Source organism: Oncorhynchus gorbuscha, linkage group LG19, assembly GCF_021184085.1.
Source record: "Oncorhynchus gorbuscha isolate QuinsamMale2020 ecotype Even-year linkage group LG19, OgorEven_v1.0, whole genome shotgun sequence".
Taxonomy (NCBI): Eukaryota; Metazoa; Chordata; class Actinopteri; order Salmoniformes; family Salmonidae; genus Oncorhynchus; species Oncorhynchus gorbuscha.
In genome coordinates, this window is record NC_060191.1 from 59,321,686 (window position 1) to 59,333,240 (window position 11,555).

Genomic DNA, 11,555 nt, shown 5'->3' on the forward strand with positions numbered 1-11,555 from the left:
TGTGTGTGTGTGTGTGTGTGTGTGTGTGTGTGTGTGTGTGTGTGTGTGTGTGTGTGTGTGTGTGTGTGTGTGTGTGTGTGTGTGTGTGTGTGTGTGTGTGTGTGTGTGTGTGTGTGTGTGTGTGTGTGTGTGTGTGTGTGTGTGTGTGTGTGTGTGTGTGTGTGTGTGTAGATCTCCACAGAGGAGACTTCCCTCAGTTCCACCCCTACCCCCTCCACGAAGCCACTGAAGCCGGCCCTGAAGAGACCCTCTGTGGTGGACTGCCCTACTGAGATACCCATGCCCACAAGTAAGAGCAAACACATACAGAGGAACTTGTATTACCAACATCAATGGTCTCTATCTCTCCTTCCATGTCTCTCAAATAATTGTATTTAATTTATTTTTTATCCTGAAAGGGTCCTAAAATTCTAAATCAAATAGCTAATTGATCAATAGTATGACCATCTTAAAACAATTCCATAAGTCAGTTTAGAACCCCCCTCAACTGCTTAGACTTTTGCGAATTATTAAACAACTAAGTACTTTTTGAATTACGTAGAGCTTCTTCAATAGTCTCTCTCTCTCTCTCCCTTTCTCAGGTCCACAGGACCACTCAGGCAGCACCTTAAGGAACCTATTCCGTGTCAGACCTGATATAGAAGGCCTGGAGGTGAGACACCTGTCAGAAAACACACACACTCCTACCTCCTTTACAAACTCTCCCTCTTCTAGAAGTTCACGGTCAATCACTCTCCGATACATAATCACTTCCTGTTCAATCTCTCTGAGTTACGCCTCCAACTCAAGCCTCCACATCTCCACTTAGGTTAGGCATGACTCTATTTTATACAGAGTTGGGGGAGCTTCAGAGTTGGGGGTGCATTTGCCCAGCATGGCAGAGATATTGTATTAATGTTGTTCTTGTCTTTGGCCGCTGGAAGAACAACAATGTCAACATCAACATAAAGGGAACTGCATCGAGCTCTGCGTCTGCTGAGTTAAGGAGGCCACCCAAGCGCATCAGGATATCCGTTGTGGTAAGAACGCTGGGAATGCCCAAGGAAACTGCCCAGCAACTGGTCAGCCATCCAATCAACCATTCGCCATCCGCTGCAGGGCTAATCCATGCCTGTGGACTTTGATCTGTGCCGAGCTGAGCCTTGCGGATCTGTGCCATCGAGACAAATGTGTTGAATGCCCTCCTCCCTGTCTGTGAACTCTTACTGACCTCTGACACATAGTCCTCCTCTTCTGATTGGCTGTTAGGTAGTTTTAACTCTGACCTCATCGTCAGAATGCAAACTGATTGGTCAAGAAGTCAGTAGTGGTCATGGAGAACTCAACCGCCTCTCTAGCAATGACACCCTAAACCCCAAAAGACTACAAACTGTGTCTATGTGGTCCAAACGTGGTCTTTCCATGGTCAGGGTGGTGTGTTTAAGCTGCGGGTAACTTAAGGGACGTCGCAGTTCAACCAAAGCATGCTGCTACGCTGTCTATCATCAGCCATGTCATTAGAGGCGTCGAATCAGTGACCTTGTCCTGGTTTGTGGGTGGGCCCGCCCCGGGGCCCGCCCCTCCACAGAACCAAACTTCTCCCCTTTTCATCTTCTATAGTCATTCATTAACTTGGCATAAAATCATATGTCATACTGAAGATGGAGGGAAGGGTGGGGGGGTTCCATGCATGCCTATCTATGGAGGACAACAGAAATCAGAAGAACATCCTGTTGGTAAGACGGGCAGTTCTTATCCTCCTGTCCAATGGCAAAGCAATTACACTTACAACCACCAAGGAACCCATAATGCATGAGAGGAGGAATTATTTGAAGTATCTGGAAAATGACACCATAAACCATGATACACTGTCTAATTACCAACGCTGCTACGCTCAAGCAGCCATTCATGTCCATCAATGAAACAACTGCCCAATTCTGAATTAAGAATGATGATTACAACATATACAACATAACACTTTGTATGTACCCCCCCGACAAAATATAAAATGGTAATTGTGTTATTCATAAATAGTCAAGAGAACAGCAATCTGGAAATGAAATAGTTCAAGGTTTTATGTCATTAAACATTGATTTTATTTCATATCCATTGACTACATGTATGACACATCCATATCATAAAAGCATCCATTCATCATATAGCTAGATTATAGAAATAAATCCTTGAACCATTTATCGCTTGGTGTGTGTTTGCAGTGTAAGTGTGTTGATCTGTTTCCTGTCCCTCTCCTCTCAGGATGACTTCGATGTGGATGATGACATGACCATCAGAGAGGTGAGACCCTACAACACTTTCTCTCCCTCTTTCTCCCTTTTCTCTCAGGATGTGTCAGTGCTGTCTGTCTACGCTACAGTGTATTTACTGGTTATCAGGGGAATAATTAGTCACTGTGTATGAATAGCCTTATCAAAGCTGGAATCTCTATGGGCATCTATTATCTCTGCACCAGGGACCACAGCCAGACACTGTGTAGCCACATAAAAGAGGAAACCACCTAGGCTTAAAGGAAGTGGTGTTTGGATTGAGGTTAGGGTTGATGATTGGGTAGGAATTTAAATTAGCGATGGGGTTTGCAAAGTGATTTGGTTGGTATTAGGAATGGTACCTCAATTGAAATATTCTGAGATTTTTTCACTGCATTCCATAATCTATAATTTATTTTATCTCACGTTTCCGTTTCAACTGCTACCATGCTTATTATGCACATCACTCTCATATTTGCTCAACTATTAGCGTTTAGATATGCAGAAGCCCATATAGGTAACAATCACTGGAGTTTAATGTCTATTCCAAAAGGAATGATTCTGTCTTCTTAAATATTAATGAATGCCCCACAAAAAAACTTTCAACTGAAATACGATGTTTACCCATGTTGCACAACGATTGAAGTCAATAAATCATAGTTTTAGTCAAAGTATGATATATTTGGGCTTGAAGAGAAAAATCCGGAAAGCCCATTTCGTGCAAATCGTTGTGAATGTAGTATCTTTTCCTATGATATGATGAAGAAATTATTTTCAGCCTACGTTTAATTTGAATGTTGCCACCCACCAGCATGACAAAGTTTATTAATCAGAAACATCTGCAGTTATTCGTCTTTGTGACTGAGATGAGAAACAGCCTTGTGTCCACTTGGCCGCCTGAGCCGTTTTATTAATGGTATGAGATAGCATTTTACAAACCCGCTTCCCCCGTCGCCCTCAGATGAATGGTTTTGACCACTAAAATTTTGCTCCACTAGACGCTCCACTGCTTTGATTGGTGTAAAGTTAGCTAGAAACCACAAGTGTTTATCCAGGTAATGAAAAGGCACCACAAAATAAAATGTATGTCATCTGTCATCTGCGGAGTACATGATCATTTCACTTCCCCTGTGAGCCATGAGCTTGGGTTGATTAGGCTTTGCTGTACCGCAGCCTGCCAGCAGTCTACTTACCAAGGGTTGCATCATGTCCATTACAATGTAGAAAACACATATCAGCTATCTTTCAATGGTTATCCATATTACTGGAGCTTATTCTTTCTAACTATCTTTATGGCGGATTCGCGGCCGCAATTTATGGACGATGCCAAACGTTTGGCGATAACAATAGATGGCGAAGTCAAAGATGACTGTGTTTCCATCTGTGGTGAAGTTTTCCCTAAATCAATGCTTATGACAAATCCAGTTCCAGAACTAGCTATAGAGCCAGCTGGCTAATCTTTTGAATATTGTGTAGTTATAAAAAAAGCAACATATAACATTAATTAGCTAGATAAGGTTAACTAGTATGTTAGCCAGCTACACAGACAGGTGTCAATGCCCTGTTTGTTGACGTTTATCAACTCCATGTGGAAATTCCCACATCCAATTTGTGAATATGTACAAGTAGGCTTGGTCAGTCTTTGGAGGAGGAACCTAAACATGGATTTCCTCTCTGGGACAGGAAATTACGTTTAAATAGTGGTGGCAACTTCCTTGTGAGTCCTTTTAAGGAATTGAAGATAAAAGCCATAGCTGTTCTTTCTCACCATGGATGTAAAGACCATTTAAATATTCTATAAGTCTAGTAGGGCTGTGACGATCATTCGATTTTGGATGACGACAACTGGCCAGCCAAATGACCGCTGTCACAGTAATAACCGTTCGAATAGCATTTTAAAAAATGAATAGAATGAAGAGAACAGGTGTCCCACCCATTCAAGTCAATGACAGCATAATGGGTGGACTGGCAGTCATTGCTAGCGTACCCATCGGAGCTGTTTGGTCCTTATTTTTCAGAGTAAATAACTTACGGACACTAGAGAAGCTTTAACCAAGTGTAATCATTCCCAAAGGTTCTGTACAGCTGGAATCAGACGGCCAAACATTTCAGACAGAGTTTATATACATTCTACTTAAGACACTCCTCTTCCTTACAGTTTATGGCTCCACAGGAAAGAAGGTAACCAGATTGTAACAGCTTTCTTCCGTTGAAGGAGAGTCGGACCAAAATGCAGCGTGGTTAATTCGATACATCTTTAATAAAGAAAAAACCACGAACAATACAAAAACAACAAACGGAATATGAAAACCTATACAGCCTATCTGGTGACAACTAACACAGAGACAGGAACAATCACCCATGACATACTCAAAGAATATGGCTGCCTAAATATGGTTCCCAATCAGAGACAACGATAATCACCTGACTCTGATTGAGAACCGCCTCAGGCAGCCATAGACTATGCTAGACACCCCACAAAAACCCCATGACAAAAACGCACCACAATAACCCATGTCACCCCCTGGCCTGACCAAATAAATGAAGAAAAACATACATACTTCGACCAGGGTGTGACACAGATAGCAACCCTGATTACTCCCTTAAGGGGAACTGACCTCACCCCTCACCTCCTGACACACAGATATCCATCTGTCTTCCCTATATCAACACATCGCTCTCTTCTCCTCCATCAAACACGTTCCAAAGCCTTCTGTCTTTCTTCAGAGAACCATTAACTTCTAACATAGTCTCTTTCATTTCCTATCATTAATTTACTAGCTCAATGATCAATGTTTAGCCGATTCCAACAGAGCAAAGCAGGAAGGAAAATATGTGCTGTGCTTTGTTGATTCAGTATGAAAAAAGTCTGAAAATGTATGCACTCACTATCGTAAGTCGCTAAATGACTCAAATGTAAATGTAATTCAACTCCACTAACATTACAAAAAAAAACTTTCCTGTGCATGAGCCACATCAGTTAACATCATTTGAATTAACATTCTGCATATATTACAAAGCTAATTATTGCATCACAACCAGATAGCCATTGTGAGTGCACCCATGACTACCTGTCAACTTGCCAGGGTTACAGGTTCCAAGCCTGTTCTATTCACCTATTTCTATATGTGCTACCGCTGAATTGTAGTCATTCTGTCAGCTGTTTGTTAGGGGGAAAAAAAATATTTGATCAATTTATTTATTACAGTTATGACATTTACTTTCTGTCCATGACGGTCTTCATCCATAACTGTAGTTTACATGGTTATACGGTAATTGTGTCAGCCCAATGTCTGTGTTTGAGTACTTCCATAATGTTTCTCTCCACTTTCCTCTTTATCCTCCCGGGTTTGCAGATTGCAGAGTGGGAGGAGAACCAGCTTGACGAGCAGGTGAACTTCGACAACTGCATGATCGACCCCGCCCCCATCCAACTGGTGGAGAGCACCTCACTACATAAGGTCTTTATATCTGTCTGTCTGTCTCCGTTATACTGCTCAGTACCCCCTTTTCACTAAATAAATCCAGGATTATTTTGTAAAATGCACTTTGTAGATGGATAGTCCAGTGTTATTGCTATTATAGCCACTGCAGTACAAGCGCACAAACTCACATTTGTGTGTGATTTCTGGAAACTGGTGTTTGTTCTCTTGCGTCTATCCGTCTGGGTAATGTGTATTCCATGCTGTTTTATGTGTTTGTTTCCTAGAACATTGTAATGGTTAACTCCTATTGCATTAAATATTGAAATAACAATAAGGTTATTCTATTTCCTGTGATTTGGGTTTAGGCTCAAGCTGCTGTCTGTGTGGTTCACTTGAGCTTCTAGCAGCTTACAGTATCAGTAGGGATGTTGTACCTTTCACAACAATCTAGCTCAGTGGTGCTCAAACACCCGATTAGGCTAATCAAGGTGATTACTTTTGATGACTTGCTGATTTACTTCATTAGTTGAATGAGGAAGGAGCGTGTACACCATTCAGGTCTCCTGTGACCACTGAGCTGACTGTTCTAATGCACTAACTGCTGTAGTTTAATAGCTGCTTTCAGATGTTTACTGTTTTGTGATTCAGAAGGGCCTCCATATGAATGTCAAAAGGGAATCTATGATTCTAAGTGTTCTAGATGTTGGTTCTAAGTGTTCTAAATGTGGGTTCTAAGTGTATTGTTCTCTTGTCCCCAGACCCACACCATCTTTTCTCTGCTGGGGTTGGACCATGCCTACGTCACCAGCATTGGACGACTCATCGGAGTGGTGTCCCTCAAAGAAGTGAGTGACACAGATCACCTGGGGTTGAGCACATCAACATGGCACTGTCCCATCATCATCATCGATTACAACATCACAACAGCCACCATTGTCATAGACCTCTCCATCATCATCATCTTTCTCACTGTCACAATCATCAGCATAACTGTCACCACCATCACACACATACCATCAGTATCAATGACCTTCGCTCCTTCCGTGCCTTGTTATGTGACAGACAGCGAGACAAATGTCTGGTTAATGTTCCTTGCAGTCTCTCCTCTTTCTGTCTCTTGTTCTTTCTATATTTCTCTCTCTTTCTCTCGCTCTCTTCACAAACAAAGCAGGTGGAGGCACTCTGTCTTTATCAGTTGGCTGTAAAACGGGAGATTGTTGCTAAGCACAGTGTTGTTCCACTGGCTGACATTCAGGCCTTTTGTTTGGTGTTAAACAGCCTCTCCTCTTCTCGCCCTCTAGTCTCCTCTCTTCTTTGCTTCTACTTGCCTCACCTCTCCTCTATTCTCTGCTTCTACTCGCCTCACCTCTCCTCTGTTCTCTGCTTCTACTCGCCTCACCTATCCTCGTCTCTGTCACACAGCACTGCTGCATTCAGCTCTCCTTATGCTTTCTGTGTATGTGTGTGTGTAAGTGAGAAACATGTCTGCCTAGAAACCGTTGTTTCCCAGACGTCTGTCATTGTTGGGGAAGGAGAGGGGTGGAGTACAGTATATGACGACAACTTATTAGGGCTATTGTTGGGGCCAATATATGTTGAGTTAAAAAAAAACATTGTTCATCATCTTGAATTTATTACCATGGTAGCATAGCCAAACTCACCTATATTATCACCTAGAAACACCATAGCAACCGCCCTGTAATATTGCCATGGTTAAACATCACCATTCCACTTTGGTCTACACTTGCCTAAGACTGTCAATGGTTTATATATGCACTAGATGACTGACAAGGGGCTCTGTTTTGAAGCCACCGCGCCTCCATATTGGCACTCCCCCACGGTTGTAAAAAATATATTTTGGAAGCTATAGAAATGCCTTTATTAATAAATAAAAAATGTCTTGCCATGTTCATTCTATTACAGACACCTTAATGAATACTTTTAAATTATATTATGTAAGCTAAACATACAAATTTGAAAAAATATATAAAAACATTTATTTTTTGAAGTACTGTTCCCACTAGGGTTGCAAAGGGAGGGTATATTACTGGAAACTACCAGTAAACTACCAGAACTCAGCATATGTGGTAACTCCTTCAAGACTGTTGGAAAAGCATTCAAGGTTAAGCAGGTTGAGAGAATGCCAAGAGTGCGCAAAGCTGTCATCAAGGCAAAGGGTGGATATTTGAAGAATTTCAAATATAAAATATTATTTGATTTGTTTAAAACTTTTGGGGGTTACTAGATGATTCCATATGTGTTATTTCCTAGTTTTGTTGTCTTCACTATTATTCTACAATGTAGAAAATAGTAAAAATAAAGAAAAACCCTTGAATGAGTAGGTGTTCTAAAACTTTTGACTGGTAGTGTACATCATGGATGGACGCTTCTCCCTGTCATGGATGCCATGGTTGCCCTCAGTTTGAAGATGTAATCCGGAGACAGATGTTTTCTCCATCTCCTTAGCTATCATACACTAATTCCACTGATTTCAAAACTCGGTCCTCCAGAAAGTGGATAGCAACACTTATGCAGCTCTACTAAGCAATACGTATATATTTTTAAACAGCGTTAGACAGGATTACCTTCAGATACTGACCAGCTCAAATAGGTAGACCAATCCTAATGCATCTCTCGGCATGTCCAGCCAACTCATTATCTCAGCCAATCATGGCTAGTGGGAAGGTTGCTTGCTTCTGTGGCTATCTGTGGCTAAACCAACTAGGCTCGTAATTTAATTGAATACTTTTCAAGTATAAATGACCAAAGTTACAATGGATTCCCATAGATTTTCTGTTAATTACCAGATTCCAGTAACTTTGGTAAATGACCGGTAGTTTTGCAACCCTAGTCCCCACTACAACAAAGAATACTTAAATAGATGTAATTTTGTCCTTGAATCATTTAATTGAAATACTGTAAAATGAATTCTAATGGAGGATTGCTCCTTCTGGGGAGTGCCAATCTGGCTGGCCGGTGGTGTCAGTCTTTCATTGGCCAATACATAGCATCAGCAATCCAGGGTTTACATACATTATTGGTCACTGTACAGATTTAGCTATCCTCTCTGATACCGAGCCTAATTTATACTCAATCCCAAATTGACTGGTACTCAATAACTGTGACCCGTAGTCCCTACGTGTCAAAGTGTACAGGCTAGGGGTTGGGTTTGTATTGGGCAAGTCTCTTCACCTTTTGTTGACCCACTATTTCTTTGTCATTATCTCTGTAGCTGCAGAAGGCCATCGAGGGCTCTGTGGCAGTGAAGGGGGTGAATGTGCGCCCCCCTCTGGCCAGTTTCCGGGACAGCGGCACCAGTGGCACCATTATGAACAACGAGAACAAGGCCAGAGATCTCCACAAGCTGTGGAACCGACGAAAGTTGATGTCCCTCCCCCAGGAGCACCGAGCCTCCGACGCTGACGAGAAGTCCAAGTGAGGTGGACTGGGATAGGTTGACGGGGATGGGGACGATGATGCGGACAGGTGGACGGGGATGGGGACAGGTGACACAGGGATGGGGACAGATATGTTGGCGAGGAGTAGGAGGAGCATTGACCCCCCCAACTCAAAACCACAACCGATGCTGCAAACTCATGGCTTGGATCAATATTTAATTCTGGACTATAGAGTTCTCTCCTCTTACTCCTCTCCTAACCTTCATCTCCATCCCTCTCTCCTTTACCCCTCCTCCTGGTTGCCCTTTGGGCCCTACACTTACTCAGCTCTTATGGAGGAGGGATGGACTCACCCTGCGCTTGGCCCAACCAGAACAGAAGAGATCTGGGTGTTAGGGAGGGGAGAGGAGAGGAGGGATGGGTTAAAGTGTCACTGCTTAACAAAGGTGATCAGAGCAAAATGTATAGAATATGCGTGTTTTGACTATAAAAGGAATTGCATTTTTATACAAATTTTGCAGACTTGGCTATTGGTCTGACTTTGAGAGGAAATTTAAAAAAGAAAATCCTATGTGTAGCACCTTCTCAGAAAATACAGTCTCAAACACACACGCACAAGTTTTAATAAGAGCCAGTCTGCACACTCCAAGACAATGGAGTTCTCCCCAAAAATAGCTCTTTATAATCTTGAAGAGAGGAAGAAGGAGAGGGGGAAGAGGGAGAATGTGAAAAAGGCTCAAATATGACAATATGAAAGCGTTCTGTTATCTAATCTGCTGCTGCTTTAGGGCGTCGTCCCCCCCCTCCCCAATAGAACCCAGGGTAGCTTTCTGGTTGGCCAACTTCACATCCCCACTGTATATGTCCACTGTCCAGTAACACTACACTACGTTGATCAAAGTAAGGTCAGACCCAGACCACATAGAACCAGTTTGATTCAGTCCCATTCTAAATCCTATTTTCCCTAACCTTAACCCTAGCTCCAAACCCTAACCTTAACCTTAAAGCTAACTCTAGCTCCTAACCCTAACCCAAATTCTAACCCTAACACTAATTCTGACCTTAACCCTAAACCCCCTAGAAATGGCATTTGACCTTGTGGGAACCAACAAAATGTCCCCAGTTGGTCCCCCCAAAATTTGGATAATTCTTGTGAGGACTTCTTGTCCCCACAAGTATAGTTAAACACGTCCACACACACACAAACACCAACTGATATTTCTGCAACCTGGATGTGTTATTGCATAAATATGTTTTCATTTCATTGGTGAGTTCTTGCCTTGTTCACCGCCACTGAAAAGAAAATACACACACACATTAACATCTTCACAGACTGACATGCAGAGAGATGCACACATGTGAGGAGAAGTATGCTGTTGTGTATATCATTTTAATGGACAATATCATTATGATGGCTATTTTTTTTAAATGTTTTTATTCCTGTTTATTTTGTATCTTTTCTCATTGAATTCATTTTGATCTAGGTTTGATTGGCATCATTCAATCATCCAATGAGCTTTAATCATGGCTTATTTTGGGAAAGGGGCAGTGGTGTGAAGTACTTAAGTAGTACTTTGAAGTATTTTTACTTAAGTAGTTGTTTTGGGTATCTGTACTTTACTATTTATATTTTACTTTTACTTCACTACATTCCTAAAGAAAATTATATACTTTTTACTCTATACATTTTCCCTGACACCCAAAAGTGCTCATTACATTTTGAATGCTTAGCAGGACAGGACAATTGTCTAATTCACACACTTATCTCTGATCTGGACTCACTAAACACACATGCTTCGTTTGTAAATTATTTCTGAGTGTTGGACTCCTTAAATAAATACAAAAAACAAGAAAATGGTGCCATCTGGTTTGGTTAATATAAGGAATTTTAAATGATTTATACTTTTGATACTTAAGTATATTTAAAACCAAATACTTTTAGACTTTTACTCTAGTAGTATTTTACTGGATGACTTTCACTTTTACTTGAATCATTTTCTATTAAGCTATCTTTACTTTTACTCAAGTATGACAACTGGGTACTTTTTCTACCACTGGAAAGGGGATGGGGCTTTTGGGGGAATGTGTGGATTTAAGACTTTGCTATATGTTTACAGATTTAACATCATTGCTGTAATACATGATTGTTAATTTAAAATCTAACTGTTCTACATTGCTATCCTGCAACTCCTTTTTTAGTTTTTTTTGTATGTATTGCTCTTCCCTGTGGAAAAACCAGTCATATGGCAGTCCAGTCATATGGCAGTCCAGTCATATGGCAGTCCAGTCATATGCCAGTCCAGTCATATGGCAGTCCAGTCATATGGCAGTCCAGTCATATGGCAGTCCAGTCATATGGCAGTCCAGTCATATGGCAGTCCAGTCATATGCCAGTCCAGTCATATGCCAGTCCAGTCACAGTCATATGGCAGTCCAGTCACAGTCATATGGCAGTCCAGTCACAGTCATATGGCAGTCCAGTCACAGTC

At 41.6% G+C, this 11,555-nt stretch overlaps 1 protein-coding gene across 1 annotated transcript in view; it reads left to right on the forward strand.

The window, feature by feature from the left end:
* Nucleotides 1-10,490, forward strand: part of LOC124005662 (chloride channel protein 2-like) — a 78,666-nt gene extending 68,176 nt beyond the window's left edge. Inside the window, exons 18-23 of the mRNA XM_046315106.1 lie at nucleotides 172-289; nucleotides 582-652; nucleotides 2,236-2,274; nucleotides 5,600-5,704; nucleotides 6,427-6,513; nucleotides 8,901-10,490. Of these exons, the coding sequence (XP_046171062.1) occupies nucleotides 172-289; nucleotides 582-652; nucleotides 2,236-2,274; nucleotides 5,600-5,704; nucleotides 6,427-6,513; nucleotides 8,901-9,107 (627 nt within the window). The 3' untranslated portion in view covers nucleotides 9,108-10,490. The remainder of the gene's footprint in view (nucleotides 1-171; nucleotides 290-581; nucleotides 653-2,235; nucleotides 2,275-5,599; nucleotides 5,705-6,426; nucleotides 6,514-8,900) is intronic.
* The last annotated feature ends 1,065 nt before the right edge of the window (nucleotides 10,491-11,555 follow it).